Below are 16,870 nucleotides of genomic sequence, written 5' to 3' on the forward strand. Positions count from 1 at the left end.
CCGTATGCTTTCTAAGAGGCCACTCACTGCCTGACGTTCTGGAGAGGTCTGGAACCTATCAAGGACACTGCCTCGTACATATAGTGGTACATTTTTGTTGATTATCAAGCTTTTCAAACATTTTCACTGAAGGAAAATGAGACCCAAAACAGGTTCCAGGGGTGTGATCCCTGGTTTGAAATTCTGAGCTTTATCTGTAAAACTCACTCAGAGTTTTCATTTTAGGAATATATGTCCATGTTAATTTTGGCATGAAAATGTTCAAAATTAATTGACAATCAGCCCTGGTTGGGTGGCTCAGTGGATAGAGTGTCATCCCAGCATGCCAATGTCACCAGTGTGATCCCTGAGAATCAACCAATGAGCACACAAGTAAATGGAACTAAGTAGAACAACAAGTTGATGTTTCCCTCTCTCTCTCTCTCTCCCCCTTCCTCTTCCTCCCTTCCTCTTTCTCTCTTTCAAGGAAAAAAGTTAAAAAAAAAACCCCAAAAAAATTAGTTGCCAATCAAAACAAAAAAAAATTAGTTGCCAATCAAATCATTTAGCTTCCCACCCCTACCGGCTGCCTCACACTCTCAGTCTCTGAGTAGAATGGTTCTCCAAGCAGGTGCAGCATTCCATTGGTGCCTTTGTAGGCCTGGCACGGTGCAGCATGCCCTGGTTGTGAAGTCTGGGGTCGCATACATACCGGCATCATGGCTGCCTGGCTGAGCCCTGCAACAGGGAGCTCTTGGGGCAGGGTAGCCAATCTTGACACAGCCCTGGTGCTAGCCTCTGCCATCAGCTTGGTAAGAGTGGCTGGAAGAAAAGAAAAGATCACCTTCCTAATTCACATGTCCTTAAAATCTTTCTTATCAAGAGGGGACAATGATCCTGGTGTGTATGAAGAAAGTGCAACCTCTGATAAAGGAAGTCTAGCAGGAATTAAGTGGATTCTAGAGCCATAAAGGTGTGCCAGCCTTCACCCTGGCCCAAGAACAGGCAAGTGACAGCAGACCATCCCCAAACTTCACATCTAGTGCTTGCTTCAGACACCTGCTTGAGCACACAGCTTGCCAGAGTTATTAAAAGTTAGCTGGGTTATTGGACCTGCAGGCTACTTGTGCTCCATCTGCTCTGCTTTGGTGGCAGTAGAGCGGCCAGGTCGCACAGAGGTGGAAGGCAGGAAGCCTGTGGGAAGGGAACAGGAGTGTGACAGTGTGCACTTGTGCTCCGAAGGCCTGGGTCCTTCATAGGACTCCCCCCAACCCCACTGACAGAGCACCCACCACTCTGCCCATCCACAGTCTTGCACTCACAGGTGGGTTCTGACATGGCCGTGTGTGAGGATTTACAGGAACTTCTTGAGGACGCTGATGGTGAGTGATCTGTGTGAAGGCCTGAGGTGCCCACATCAAGTGCATTAAAGTGCTGCTGAGGTTCCAGGCTTGAGCCCTTGTCCTGAAACACACAAACACACATTGGCCACATTTTAGCATCAATATAATCAAAGTGAATTATGTGGCTTTAGTCCTCCACTAAATATGTAGAAAAATGTACAGGCTGTTGAGAGACATCCTGTAAAGTTATTTGGGGATAATATCAAATCCATTTGGGTGAAATATCTATACATCTCTATAAATATAATCTTTGAGAGCCTTGTAGCCTATAAGCAGCAGTAATTATACTTTCTCACCTTGTATCTTAACTTTTTAGATTTTAGTAAATGATTTTGCATTTTATTTTTTCCTTGAAGTTGTCATTTCATGGCCTAGAATCTTGACTTTCCCAGAAGAGGGAAAGAGGCAGATTCTAGAAATAAGGTTGCAATAGAACAGGATTATTAACACTCTAATGAAATATATGCTTTCAGACCCTCTGGGCACCTCCCAGTGCAGAAGGGGCAAAGGGCCAACGGTTCCCTATTCTTTGACTCCTAGATCATAACTGATACTGGCTCAAATGCAGCGTGACAAGAAAGCAGCTGTGACTTTCCAGTACAAAGGAGCCATCTTTCCAACCTGCAAGACATAGGTGTCTTAGGTATATGGAACTGGGTAGAATAAATTTTAAGGTAAAGAAGAAAAATGGTAATGATTCTCCTGAGCCATGTTCCTACCTAGTGTTAGAAGGATGGTGAAACTCCTGGCATCCACTGGGCTATGTGGACAGAGTGGTCATGTGCACTGGTCTCAGGTATTAAACCCCTGTGAGTCTACATGTCTATTCTGTCTCTTGAGTCATGGCGCCAGCAAGAGTGGATGCTATGCATGAGCTTGGGTAGGCCCCAAACAATTAACATGATCTACAGGCCTTCATGTATAATGGAATTATGGGATGTGCCTGGCTAGGCTAAATGTCAATTTTGAGGCTGGCTTCTTAGTCATAGAGTTTCCCCTTGATCAGATGCCTTAGAGGGAATTCCCTGGCCCAGGGTCATTTGTGAACTGTGTGCTCCTGGTCTTCAGAGAAGTAAGTACAGAAAGTGAGATTCAGTAGAGAAACTTTTATAGCCATTTGACATCACCACACTTCTCATGCAAGCACACGAATCTGCCATTTACAAAAAAACAGCAGTTAGTGACAGATTCGACATTAAAGCAACCAACTGGTCCAGCCTGACCAGGTAGTGGCGCAGTGGATAGAGCATTGGCCTGGGATGCTGAGAACCCAGGTTCAAAATCCCGAAGTCGCTGGCTTGAGCCTGGGCTCATCTGGCTTGAGCACACGTTCACCAGCTTGAGAATGGGATTATAGACATGACCCCATGGTCCCTGACTTGAAGCCCAAGGTCTCTGGCTTGAGCAAGAGGTCACTGATTTGGCTGTAGCCCCCCAGTCAAGGCATGTATGAGAAGCAATCAATGAACAACTAAGGTGCCACAATTATGAGTTGATGCTTCTCATCTTTCCCTTCCTGTTTATCTCTACCCACTCTGCTAAAAACAAACAAACAAGCCAAACAAATCAAAACAAAAAATCCCCAGAACTGGTCCATTACCACTGATGGTTTGAAAAGCATTGTCCTGGAGCTTTTCCTTTAAAATGGACCTCATCACCTGGCACCTGAGCTTGTATTTGTGTATTTATACATATGTGCATGTTTATAAGAAGAAGTTCCATTGGGTTCTAGGATTCCTAAAGGATCAGAAATCCAATAATGACTTTTATACTAGAAGACATAGATTAAGCGTGTTCTTTAACTGTGATGGATGATGTGTCTAACATTTGCTTATGAACAGTTTAATTCCATTCTTAGACAGGACACATGATGCGTCATGTGACAGCTGGCTAATAAACATTCCCATAAACAATGGCAAGTGTGTCATATCCGGGTGCCTGTGGTGAATCATCCCTTACGGCACTCCAACCAGCCGCCAGCAAGGAAGCTCTGCAAAGATGTTAGCTGCTGTCTGGTCTTTATTTATTTATTTATTTATTTTTTAATTTATTCATTTTTAGAGAGAGAGGAGAGAGAGAAGAGAGAGAGAAGGGGGAGGAGCAGGAAGCATCAACTCCCATATGTGCCTTGACCAGGCAAGCCCAGGGTTTTGAACCAGCGACCTCAGCATTCCAGGTCAATGCTTTATCCACTGTGCCACCACAGGTCAGGCCTGTCTGGTCTTTAAAGGAGATTTCTCTTTCCACTCTACTCAGTCCTGAACGAACCATGAATGCCTTTGTTGTACTATTACTGTGTCAGCCTTGGCCAAAGACTCTGGGTTCTAAGTCACTGGGCAGCCTCAAACTTGAGCCATATTTGTACAACTCTAAGACATTCTGACATATTTAAAATCAAGATAAGTTCTTTAACTGATGAAAGAAATCCTTATTTCATAGATTGACTGGCAGAATTTTTTTTCTTAATGGGAGTTAAAATAGTGGTGGACCTTGTAGTTGATAGCATCTTTGTTTTAATGAAATGCAGCACTCACTCCCTTTCTGGTTTTTTCTTTCTTTCTTCCGACATTTGTGTCTGCTTGAAGAATGGTCTTTGAGGAATAAGGTTCTGGTCCACTTGCAAATTGTAGTGATGGGGGAAGCCCAGCAAGAGGGGACCTGGGAGCTTGGCCGGGGGACAGGATGGAGATCCCCCTTCATAAAGGAAGTACTTCTCAGTAGGAGATCTCCTTGACATGAAGCTGGCTTCAGCATGGCTGTTAACTAAGACCCTGGGCAGAGACAGAAAGTGCACCTGGAAGGTGTGTGAATTTTGGAGGCAGTGTAGCAACAGTGAGGTTTAGGGAGGGACAGGGGTCCTTAAATTAGTCCATGCCTCAGTGGGATGATGGACTAACCCCCCAGCTTTTTTTCTGTGGGAGAGAGACAAAGTAGACACCTTATAACCATTCTCATAAGGCCAGAAAGTCACCAAACTGTGTTTTGGACCCAGAGGCTGTTTTCAGCTCTGCAAGGTCTAACCCTTGGTGCCTTCAGGCATGTTAACTGACCTTCTTTTGCTTCTGTGCCTCATCTGAAGAACGTGGGCCAAGGACAAAAACAGCAACCACCTCACGGGGACACTATGAGGGTACATGCGGATCCCTGGAAACACACTGAACAGTAGTGCTGGGAACACAGCAAGAGCTCTTAAGGCAAGACCTGCTGTTGTTGTTGTTATTATTATTATTTTTATAATAACCCACCTGGCAGGGATCAGCATACCTTTAGTGCTGAAGGGTGGATGGCCTTGGATGGCGGGTCTTCCAAAGCCAGCTCCTGCTTCCTTTTCACCTGGACATCCGAATAACTAATTAGGAAACCAAGAGACCACAGCTGGATATGGGGCAGTCCAGGATGACAACAGCAAAGCAGGCTGCATGGTCCCTACATACACTTTCAGAAGAGTCACCACGATGAGGACTGGTCTTGGTGTTTGTCTGAGAAGGGAGTTTCGTTCTGTGCAGTAAATTCCACTGCAGTGACTGCTAATGTGACATCCAGATTATCATCCTTCTGCTTTACTTATCGCCCCCACCCCCACAAATCTTCAAACATAATTGCCTAAACACATTTTCATCTATAGTATAGGATAAACCTCAACCTTAAAATAATAAAAAACCTTTCTTAAAAGCTAGTTGGTTTAGTCTATGCCTATGAAGAAATGACACACAACATTTTTAGTAATTAAAATATTCAGAAAGTTTTCTCTCAAACAAACATAGAACTAGCCAAACTCAGACTGCTGATTTGTGTATAGATCCCCTTTTTAAATACTGTGGGTAAATCAATTCAATGTAGAGACTCAGTTATGGTCTTTGTGGAGATGCAGGCTGGGCAAGGACCTTGGGAGGGGACAGTGGCTCTAGGATCTCCAGTATGCTTGTTACCTGATTTGTTCACTCAGTTCACCCCTTACTTTCTCTGAGAGTTTCTTTTTAAGATTTGGGAAGTGGATGTTGGAGAGGAAGAGCAGGGTCAAGGACATGGTCTGAAGAACAAGGTATTGATGTCTAGTCTTCCCTGGGGCACAAGGACCCTCTGGCAAAGGCCCAAGTTGGTAACAGTGGATGGGACTCGCCATGGACTCAGAAACCACTGGCTACTGAAGGGCCCGATGGTGGGCTAGGAAGCACAGATTAAGTCTGAGAGCAGGCAAGCAAGTGAAGAGCAGGTTTGTGGCCAAGAAAACTACCATTCCTCTTCTCTCCTCTCTCCCTAACTTGCTAAAGAGTGACTGGTTGACTACTATTTATGTGCACGTATTTGTATATCTAACTGTTTACCTACCTACTTATCATCTGTATGTGTAGATATAAATTGCAGTATATGTGCATTTTATTTTGTTCATGTATTTATCATCCCTCCATTAGCCATCATCTATCTATCTACTATGTATACACACAAATGCAGCATAGATATATGTGTCTATCTAACCTTTTTTTTTTTTTCTTTCTTCAAGTGCCCTTCTCTAGATCAATTTAAAACTAATTTATGTTCTTAACATTTCTATAGTCAGGTGGAAAATAATGACATTTCTCCTGTACCTTTGGGAACTGTGGCCCTACACAGGCAGCGTCTGTGCAGTGCTAGATGTGTCACCTCTGTTGGAAGTCCTGCTCCCTCTTGGTCCTGGTCCCTAGAGGCCCCTAGGAACTGCAAGAATCCCCTGCCCACTGGCCTCCTGGCTCTTTTCCCAATACAGCCTCAGTTGCTAGCAGGGGTTTTTAAAGCATTAAAAATAAAGGGGGCTATGTGTTTGAGTTATTTAGAGGAAAAATTTAATTTTCTTCTCAAAACAGCAACAATGGAAAGCTTAGGGATGGACGGAGCTGAAGGGAAAAATACAGTGTGTCTGTAAAGTCATGGTGCACTTTTGACCGGTCACAGGAAAGCAACAAAAGATGATAGAAATGTGAAATCTGCACCAAATAAAAGGAAAACTCTCCCAGTTTCATACCTATTCAGTGCAGTTCAATGTGGGCTCACGCACAGATTTTTTAGGGCTCCTTAGGTAGCTATCCCATATAGCCTCTACAGACTCATCACTGACTGATGTCCTACCAGAACGGGGTTTCTCCACCAAACTGCCAGTTTCCTTCAACTGCTTATCCCACCGAGTAATGTTATTCCTGTGTGGTGCTTCGTTATAAACGCACCGATATTCACATTGCACTTTGGTCACGGATTCGAATTTAATGAGCCACAGAACACACTGAACTTTGCTCTGTACCGTCCACATCTCGACTGGCATGGCCATGGGCTGCTCCACTGTATACACAGTGTTATGTCATCATATGCGCATGCGCACATGCTGCCAAATCTCCTACAGAAACTGGGAGGGTTTTCCTTTTATTTGGTGCAGATTTCACATTCCTATCGTATTTTGATGCTTTCCTATGACGGGTCAAAAGTGCACCATGACTTTACGGACACACTGTATGTCAGTAAGTCAGTGAAGCAGTAAGTTACTAAGTAACATTCTGGGCCTGACAGAGCTTGTGAGGCTTCAGAGGGGCCCAAATGAACACGTGCAGCAAGTCTGGGCCGGGGGAATGGAATAGACTGTGTACCGGAAAAGGGCTAATCTTTGGGGATCATTCTGTTAATTGCAGAATATGGCTCTGGTCAGTAGAAGAATTCCTAGCCTGGGCCTTGGTCCTTAGAAACTGTGATGCCCTGAGGTGGCCAGGGTTCTGACTGAGCTGTCAGAGACCATGTCCGCCCCCTGCTCCCACATACCTGACCACTGAATGTGTGCACACGATGAACTCAGGCTTGGAGTTCCACTGGTGGTAGGTGATATAGTAGTGGGTCTGCAGCCAGATCCACTGCTGCCCTTTGGTCAGAAACCGATAGCAACATGACTTCCCTTTGCCAAACTGCATCACTGTTGGGAGGAAATGGAGTCTGTGCATAACAAACACTAACATGAAAATAATCTTCCCCAAAAGTTACTGTTAAAAATATAACCTTTCAAAAAGACTACATCAAAACATTGTTTATTTTTCCAGTTGGTGTTGTATTTAAGAGACTATCAGGGCCTTGGCTGGTTTGCTCAGTGGTAGAATGTTGGCCTGGTGTGTGGACGTCCTGGATTTGATTCCTGGTTAGAGCACGCACACAGGGGAAACTCCCATCTGCTTTTCCACCCCTCCCCCTCTCGCTCCTCACTCTCTCTTTCCCACTCCTGCAGCCATGGCTCGATTAGAGCTAGTTGGCCCTAGTGCTAAGGATGGCTCCGTGGCCTCCGCCTCAGGCACTAAGAAGAGCTCTGTTACTGAGCAATGGAGCAACACTGCAGATGGGCAGAGCACTGCCCCCTAGTGAGGTTGCTGGGTGAATCCTGGCAGGGGCACATGGGGGAGTCTGTTTCTCTGCCTCCCCTCCTCTCACTGAATAAAAAAATATATAATCAGGATAATAATAAAACAATAATAAAGTCTTAAACCATGGAGAAACAGACCACGTGCTTTCCCAAATGCCCAAATGCTTAAAAATCCCTCAAATAAGGGAATACACTGACACTTTCTCAAACTAGGGGTTTAATTAGAAAGAGGCCCAGGTTTTCCTGGTGCTCATGTTTCTGCTGCAGGTGGAGTGTCTCTGGAGCTGCAGGAGAGAAGGGCCAGACACTGAAAGATGGGGACCCAACATAGACCTCAATGGCCAACATCCTCTGGATGGAGACTGCTGCTGTCAGTCAGGGGTTCATCCTTAGTCTTCATGGCTCTAAAACAGTCAACTACAGATCCTTCCACCTCAGGCCCCACAGCAGCCCTAGGGCATACACTAAGGTTGCTAGGGGGCTTCTCTGGAGATGCCCAGGGCAGAATGAAGGCTGTTGGGCTATTAGCCTTGGATAGCAGACATCTGGACTGTGGGTCCCAGGAAGAGGAACCATGTGGGTTTTATTGTCTCAATGCTTAGAATTTAGCTTGGAATTTCTGTATGGTTAAGAAAAATCCTAACTAGGCTAAAGCTACAAAAGCTGCTGCAGACTCGGACAGTGTGATATCTGATAAGGAGGGGCCTATAGAGTGAGCATGTCATGCTTGAGCCACAGACACTGAAGGGAACAGTGCAGCCAGGGCCCTTCATGTGGCCTTTTTCTATGAGGGGTCAGAAGCAGCCAGAGGAATCAATGCTTCTCAAGTTTTCATGTGACCACCAAGCACTTGAGGCGTTTTTTTTAAAATGGAGAATCTGATTCCACTGGTCTGGTTGGGGGAAGCTGAGAGTCAGCAATTCTAGCAAATTCCTTGTGGTACCACTTGGGTGCTCAAGGACCACCTTTGAGGAGCAAGGGATTAAAGTTTTAAAGATTCATCTTAAATTCTAATGGGGTCCTGATAAAACACATGCTTGTTCTTCCTTGAGCAAAGACAGAAGAGAAGAGAAAGTTATAACAGGTACTATGGACAAGACATCACTGAAGATGTAGTGTTGCTGGTCAATCCATGGATCAGGACCCATTGGTCAATGTTATTACAAATATTACTGTTCAAAGCAAGGATCTAGTACCAAAAATAATGGCTTTGAATGGTTAATTCTTGAATTCTTTTGCTAAGTCAGAACCCAGACATACTGTAGTTCTTCCTTACTCTACACCAGGAATCCTGCCTCCCATACCTGGGACAGGTGTTCTCCTTCTCTGTGGCAGAAAGCCTTCCTGACCCCCTGCCTCAGCTGTATGAGGGACTCTCCTCTGAGCCTCCCCAATATACTGTGTACTTCCCCTCTGATGCACCAATAGCATCTTAAAACTCACCTATTTCTGCTTTTTTCATCAGACCTTGCTCCTACAGGATAGCAAGGAGAGTCTGATCATCTTTATGTCCTGGGCCTACCTGACTATTTGGCCTGTTGCTTGTGAACAATACATGTCTGCTGGCTACAGAAGTTATGTGAATTCAGTATTTTGTCTTTGAAAAACTGTATTTTATAACTTAAAAAAAAATGACCAGTACCCCTTACATTTCTTAAGTAAGATTAACTAGCTTGTGATATGGGAAGATGCTGGAGGTGTGGCTGGGCAGAGAAGTTAATTCTAGGTAAAACACAGCATAGGGTATTCCAGTCAAGGACCTCTATCACACTCTGCGTCATTTCAGAGAAGATGAAGTCTTCCACCTGATAGATAAAATGGCTACTCAGCTGCCATCTCGAGAACAATGCAGGCCCAAAGGAGGAAGAAGGACTGGCTTACTTGGTAACCCGGCCCAAACTGCTCTTACAGGCAGTTGCTGATAAGGGATGGTTGAGTCAGGGTAGAAACAATTTTGAGGAGCTGTGGCACCGCTCCAGTCCACAAACAAAGGAAACTGTCTGGCACCAGCAGATGCAGCAATGTCAGCCACTTTTGCCCCAGGCCCTTTGATTTATCCATATAAACCCTGCCCTATCCCTCTCTCGGGCGCTGACACCCTTTTCTGGTCTCAGCTCGCTTTCACCCAGGTGCTTTTAAAATAAATTTTCCTTTTTGAACCACTAGCCTTGTGTTTTCGGTTCAGCCCACAGTTTCTGCCTTTCACCACCTCAGAAAGAAACCGAGTAATAAGCAGTCTTCCAGACTAAGAGTCTTGTTGTCAGGGGCTCTGTGGACAGAGCTGGGTGCCCTTGGGTGCTGGGTGGGGAGAGCAGAGAGCAGTACTCACGGTGCTGGTGGCACCTGGCCAAGAGCTCCAGATCGTCGATGTGGTAGTAGTCATAGCCCGAGGTGCCCAGAACTTCAAAAGGCAGGTATCCTATGATTGGAGGGGCTCTGCCAAGGACAATGGGGTAATTTATCAGCGAGGACTCACTATGATGGTTGTACCTCAATGCGGTGGGTTAGTCTGCACCTCTAAAGATCAACACAGAGGCCCTGCTTCTCAAGAACAGGGACAGGAAAGTAATTTTGCAATGGTTAAAACTGAAGAGCCTGTGTTTTCCAAAGTACTCAGTATTTTTGGCATTTAGGTACTCAGTTTCCTTGGCATAACCTGGCCCAAATAATAACAAACTTTTATCACTATTGAATAATTAAAAACAGATGTACATTGGGTTGCTCTAACTTTAAAGTGTAATAAGAGAATTAGAGGGTAGAGAGGGAAGATTGCTAGTTCTTCATTTGTGACAATGCCACAAAAGAAAGAAGATTGGCTAAAGAGACAAAAGGGTGTTGAAAGAATTAAGATGAGAAGTTTCTCTCATTTCTGCTTCTGCCTTCCTGAGAGCTGGGGAGGGTCTCCACTGGCAGGGGTGGGGGACAAAGTAGTATCCCAAAGATGTCCCTTGGCATGGCATCTGGCTCTACGGAAATGGCCTGACCCAAACACAGAATGTATCCATAGATATGGCAAAGGTGATAGAAGGAAAACCACCTCATCCTTGGCTGGGGACCACTTTTCCTCTTAGTAGAAAGTCCTCCTTAAAGGGGCCAGGCCCAACCTTTTTCTCCAAAAGAAGGCATGGCTCATGCAAACAAAAAGTTGAAAAGAATCCAACCCAAATCTTTTTCTTTTCACAAACCTGTGATCCAGAAACAAAAATTTCCATTCCAAACTATGCCTTGAAGTGAATTCCTCTAAAGGTTCGTCAACTATGCACATTTCCTGTATTAGAAGGAAAAAAAGTGTTGCTGGGGTGCCGGATGCTCACCCTAAGGGTTGTTCCAGAATGCCTGGTGGGTAACAGAAGATAAAATTATCTAGAGCTAGTCTTCAAGTTGTGTTGAACTGAAACAGATCATCTGTAACTAATTTGGGTATTGCTGATACTAAATTCATTTCACAAGTTGGGGAAATATAATATAACCGGGAGCCAAAATTTCACACCACCCCCTTTCCATTATCTCAAAGTCTAGTAAACATGTAGAAAATGGCTTTTTGTCTGCATTTGGGTGACTAAGTTAACTCAACATTCAGGCCATAGACGTTAAAGCAATCACAGATGTGAGAATTCAGACCAACCCTCAGTTTGACTCTCAGTTCTTCCCTCTGCTGCCCTGAGTGGTATGAGCGCTGGTGCGAAAGGGAGGAAGGCGCAGAGCTCTGAAGAAGTGTCCCCACAGGCTGAAGAGCACTTGATGCTCTGAGGAAGCCGGAGTGAGGAGAGCAGCATGTGGGGCTGTCATAGGTAAAGAAACTGCATATTTAAAATTTTCAGTCAGTGGCCCTGGCTGGTTGGTTCAGTGGATGGAGCATCAGCCCAGCATGCAGATGTTTGGGGTTCGATCCCCGGTGAGGGCACACATGAGAAGTAATCATCTACTTCTCTTCCCCTCTTGCAGCCAGTGGCTGACCCCAGACGAGGGTTGCTGGGTGGATCCCGGTTGAGGTGCTTATGGGAGTCTGTTTCTCTATCTCCCCTCCTATCACTTTAAAGAAATTTTTTTTTTCAGTCAGTGACAACATCCTTATTAATTTGTTTTTTCCCATTGAAACAATTAATTAAATATAAGCAAATGCGACTTGACTATAACAGTTCAACAGGATAAATTCTATCCCAGGTACTTGCCTTTAAGAATTGTGGTGTCGCTAGGCGAACAGTAGCGATGAAGCAGACCTCCTTTCTGAGTGGCACCCGGCAAGGCCTTGAAAGGGCGCTGTCAAAGCCGTTACAGGAGGGGCTGGGCACTGGGGAGGGCAGGGACAGAGGTTAGCCTGTCTGCTGCAGCAGCTCACCTGACTGCATTACTGTGAGCCAGCACCGTGCTCAGGGCTTCCGGCCTGTTATCTCGTTTCCCGCTGACAACAACTCGGGGAGGAGGCACTGCTGTCCCCACTGCACAGAAACTGAATCATAGACAGGTGAAGTAATTGTTCAAGGTCCAGACAGAGCTGGAACTCACGTCACTGATACACTACTTGCCTCATCTGCACTATCCTACAGCCACATAGAAGATCATGTTGGGAAAAATATTCTGCAAAATGAGAAGACAGCTCCATTCTGCAGTGAGGGCCTGAATACTCGTGATATCTGGTGTTTTAAGGGTGAGTTCCATAGTCTGTCGGTGTTTCTGATGCTGATGGACCCAGGAAAACAACTTTGTCTTGGCACAGGCTCCCCATGCCACTGGCATGGCACACCTGGCATTCAAGGGCTTCTGCCCAGAAATGCCTCCTTCAGGCTCAGTCTGAGGCCAGGGCTTGGCCAGGACTACTGAGGAGATGGACTTAGGATTCAGCGTGACCAGAGGTATGAAGTCCACAACAAAAGAGAATAAAATCTGTTTACTGTCTTATTTATTCTCACAAGTCTGGGAAGGTATGACTTTCCTCATTTGTAAAATGAGGATGCCGATAGAGGGCATATACGTAAACCAAGGTCAGTCAGAGCAGAAATAATGGAACAGGGCCTGTACCCAGGCCTTATGACTCCAAGTCCAAGGTTCTAACAGGGATGGATCTAGGCTCATTCCACTACGGTGCTGAGACCAGGCTCCAGATGCCTCCTGAGGAGGGCCCCTGGTGTCAGTAGCAGCTTCCAGGTTGCTGCAGACCTTCCTGCAGGTTGACTGTGCAGAACTGTCCTGCCTTCCATGCCAGAGAACAATTCTGCCATTTTAGGTGGGGTTGCTGTTAAATATGAGAAAAGTCAGCTTCTCACGTACACACATTCTCACCCATCTCCTGGCACCTTTCACATGGTTGCTGAGGCCCCACTCACAGCAGCTAATTCAGAAACTTAGGGTGAAGCCCAGCATTAAAAGGTTAAAAGCTCCCCAGATTTACATGCCACCAAGGTTGAGGATTACTGTCCTAGATAATCCAGATGACCTCTTTCCTTTTATTTTATTCTTTTGTGACAGAGACAGAAAGAGAGACACAGAGAGGAACAGATAGGGACAGACAGACAGGAAGAGAGATGAGAAGCATCAATTCTTTGTTGCAGCTCCTTAGTTGTTCATTGATTGCTCTCTCACATGTGCCTTGACTGGGGGCTACAGCAGAGCAAGTGACCCCTTGCTCAAGCCAGTGACCCTGCTCTCAAGTTGGTGAGCCCACACTCAAGCCAAATGAGCCTGCACTCAAGCCGGTGACCTCGGGGTTTTGAACTTGGGTCCTCTGAGTCCCAGTCCAATGCTCTATGCACTGCACCACTGCCTGGTCAGGTGACCTCTTTCCCTTTTAAAATGTAGTTGATTATATCCTGTACATTTCTAAACTTGTAGATTAAAAGTTGTTTTCTGATTTGAAAATATAACAACATCAGAAAACAAAATGCATTCTAAAAAGATATCTTTAAGACTTTCTTTGGATTTTAGCTTTCCAATACTATTTTATTTTATGTTTATAGGTTTCCCAGTGATTCAATAATGTGATGTATTATTCACAGACATGAATAAGTTCATTTTACCAAACATATTTTCTGAATGCAGTCATATAACTAATAAATGTTTCCAAACATAACTATAAAGTGGGTAAAATAAAATGACTGGTCCCAAGGGAGTTTGTATCTGTCATTAATTGGCTTGGATCTTTGCAAATTAATGTGTAGGGTAAACCAACATATTATTAAAAGAAAATAATTTCACATGAGGGAAGGTTCACCAGATGTGAACACCTGCATAATGAAAAAAAAAATAAAAAGACACTGAAAATTTTCCCAGATATGAAACATCCTCTCTGCTGGAATCTAAGAGACATCACCTGCCAGGTAATAACTTATTAAAATGCTCCCTATTCTTTCAGAATATCAAGACCTTTCAAGCAAACTTCCAAAGACTTCCCAGGATTGAAGGGAAAGTCTTTCATCTGTCTCTGAACCACATGCCTTGTTTGAATAATCCTTTTTTGCTACTAAATTCCTGTGCTCTTTCAGTAAGTGCCTTCCTGGATAGTGTACCCTGAGGAATATGGGGGCAGATGGAGGGTGGGATAGGCAACACCAGCCCCAAATGACTGTGAAGGGCAGATATGTGGTTCATGGCGATGAAATGGTTGTTCTGCAGAACTTCCCATTGTTCTGGCTGCTTCCCAAAGTAGTTTCATCACCCCTTTTATAACTTCTACAGTTTTAAAGATGAATATATGCCCTGCAAGGCAAATGACAGTATTGCTTGTAGCCTGCATGGATAAGCCAGCTCTATTACAAAGGGGTCCAACATAGCAAATGCCTCTTCTAAACAAGCCTTTACCCCTAAACCTGAAGCAGCTAAGGGCTTGATCAAAGGTGATAGTAAATGAAGGAACAAAGTTATAACACAGGCCAAAGGGAAAACCTTGGAGAGATACAAAGGGAATAAACTACTTTAACTATTTTGCCAATTAAGTTTGAAATCACTTTCACTCTCATAGAGAGCCTTCTTGTGTGTTCTCAAGAGTCACCACGTGGGCAAACTGCTCCCTGGGACTTCATAGTACTATTTAGAATAACTTCTCAGGCACTTCTTATCCCCAGGTAGTTTAGAAACATTAATTAAAAATGTATTTAGTTGTTTCAAATTTAAGTAATAGAAAAAATGTATCTAATTCTAATTACAACTGGCTTCCTGAGCCTCTCAGGACAAACCACTCAGTGCAGGTGCAGCTCCATCTTGTTGGATCTTTGGCCTCAGGCGGCTTTCCTCTGCCTCTCAGACACACACACGCACTCCTGATGGAGATAAAGGTGATGATTTCTTGCTATATTTCCCCTCACCGCAAGTCCTCTTCCTTAAAATTGAGCATACTCTTGCCCAAAGCTAAAGCGACAGCCTTCTCCATGGCAGGAACTGGGACTAGTTCTCTGTCTTCAGTTCTGAGCAGGCATCTTGCACACAGCAGGTGCTCAGCAAGTGTTTATGGAACAACTCTTGAATGAGATAACTTTCCATTTTACATCCAAGCCACAGCTTAAGGCCCAGTTTTGGAAGAGATTGTATGATCCTCATTAGTAACTAATGCACAGACCTTGTGGCCCCAGGGTGATTTCCCCTCCACAGCCCAGCCAGGTGCTGGTCATGGCTGGTTTGCAGTGGGGTCCCCTGGTGTTTAGGGTAGCTCTCTGCCTTACTGATGCATCAACACTGGTCAGCAAGGCGCCTATGCAAGATCTGTTGCAGATCAGCCATCATAATTCTGTGGAAAATGTGGAAGTGCCCATCAGGGACATCATGCTTGGAGAGATGCAGGATGGGGCTCTGCTTTTGGTCTTCCTATTGAAAGGGCCCACGGAGTCACCAAGGACCTCTCTTTGCACTTGAACTTTTCAGCACAGCCTCTAACTGCAGAAACTCTGAAAGGATTTTTCCTTGAGCTGATGTTCTTGGGATTCCAAAAATAGTCCAAGGTTGTCCATAGCATCAAAATGTCCATCTTGCTTGGTGCCCAGCATTCACTGGCTTCCAAGTCTATCTAATGACAAAGGGGAGTTCCAAATCAGTCATAACAAGGAAATAAGGATGACTGGTGGGGACAGGGAGAGCTCAGATGGTGTGAGAAGTTTCCAAAGGGATAGGAAAGAGAGAGGAAGGAGTAGGGATGGTGATAGTAAACCTTGGCTGACAGCAAGGAGCAGAAGGAAATGGAGAAAGATGTATTGATGCTCTTCTGCTCAGTATTGGTTCAGGCATCAGGCCTAAACAATGAAATGTTCTGATGAGAGATGGCCTGCTTATGATAAATGACTTGCAACAGCTGTAGGAAAATACACTTATGGTTCACAAGGAGAATGACAAATAGCTTTCTCAGCACTTCTTATAACAAAAAAACAAAGCAGATCAGTGTTTGGAAAGGTGTGATACCATCAACGAGGAGGTTTGCTAAAGGAAGAATAAAGTTCCTAAATCTCATCTGTGATAAGCGTCTGGAAGACTTGGGAGGGAATGTTGAGGAAAAGCAATGCGCTGCACATTTATGAGGAATCATCTCCCACTAAGCTTTCCCTGAGGTGTTCTGAACAACCATTTACTGGATTCTTAGGAGAGCAGCAGCACAATCATCCTGCCCAGTGTTTGGCTTGGGACACTGCCTAACTTGTGGGGCTAAGTGTGGTTTTTCTTTCCTTTCTGCTGCTTCTACTCGGCACAGGGAAGAAGGATGTTGGAAAGAAGCTGGGAGCCATGCCAGAAAGCTGGGGGGTGGGAAGCATGGAGCAGTTGCAATTTGCTGGATTGAAAAATGTACTCTAATGGGGAAATGTATGTCCTAAATTTTTTCTTTCTCCTGGCATTCATTAATGAAAATGAATAGTTTTGGTGACTAGGAGATTGTAACGCCATTGGTTAAATATCCACCAGATGGTGAATATGGACAGGGCCAAATTATTTGTATACTCAGGAAAGGGAGTTGTCCCCTGAGTCCCTAGTGGATATCTTGTGCCCATATCTATCACCATTATTGCATAACCCACACCAACGCCACACCAACGTTCTCTGCTCCCAGCCTGAGACAGTCAGGACGGTGGTTGATAAATGGGGTGCCCACCCTTTACTGCTCCATTGTAATGAGCCTTGAGATGCCAGATAGGATGACGTTCCTGGG

General features: G+C 44.8%; 1 protein-coding gene across 4 annotated transcripts in view; it reads right to left on the reverse strand.

Annotated features, from left to right (window-relative positions):
• The window catches only part of NPAS2 (neuronal PAS domain protein 2), a 288,952-nt gene that overhangs the window by 20,753 nt on the left and 251,329 nt on the right, over window positions 1-16,870 (reverse strand). For 3 of the 4 annotated variants that reach the window (XM_066377217.1, XM_066377215.1, XM_066377216.1), the window contains 7 exons: window positions 11,922-12,040; window positions 10,935-11,017; window positions 10,079-10,185; window positions 7,164-7,311; window positions 4,647-4,731; window positions 1,302-1,443; window positions 692-801 (listed from right to left, as the gene is read on the reverse strand). In XM_066377217.1, coding sequence (XP_066233314.1) covers window positions 692-801; window positions 1,302-1,443; window positions 4,647-4,731; window positions 7,164-7,311; window positions 10,079-10,185; window positions 10,935-11,017; window positions 11,922-12,040 — 794 coding nt within the window. The remainder of the gene's footprint in view (window positions 1-691; window positions 802-1,301; window positions 1,444-4,646; window positions 4,732-7,163; window positions 7,312-10,078; window positions 10,186-10,934; window positions 11,018-11,921; window positions 12,041-16,870) is intronic. The other variant, XM_066377218.1, reaches the window with a different exon arrangement.

The sequence above is a fragment of the Saccopteryx leptura genome, chromosome 3 (genome assembly GCF_036850995.1).
Source record: "Saccopteryx leptura isolate mSacLep1 chromosome 3, mSacLep1_pri_phased_curated, whole genome shotgun sequence".
Taxonomy (NCBI): domain Eukaryota; kingdom Metazoa; phylum Chordata; class Mammalia; order Chiroptera; family Emballonuridae; genus Saccopteryx; species Saccopteryx leptura.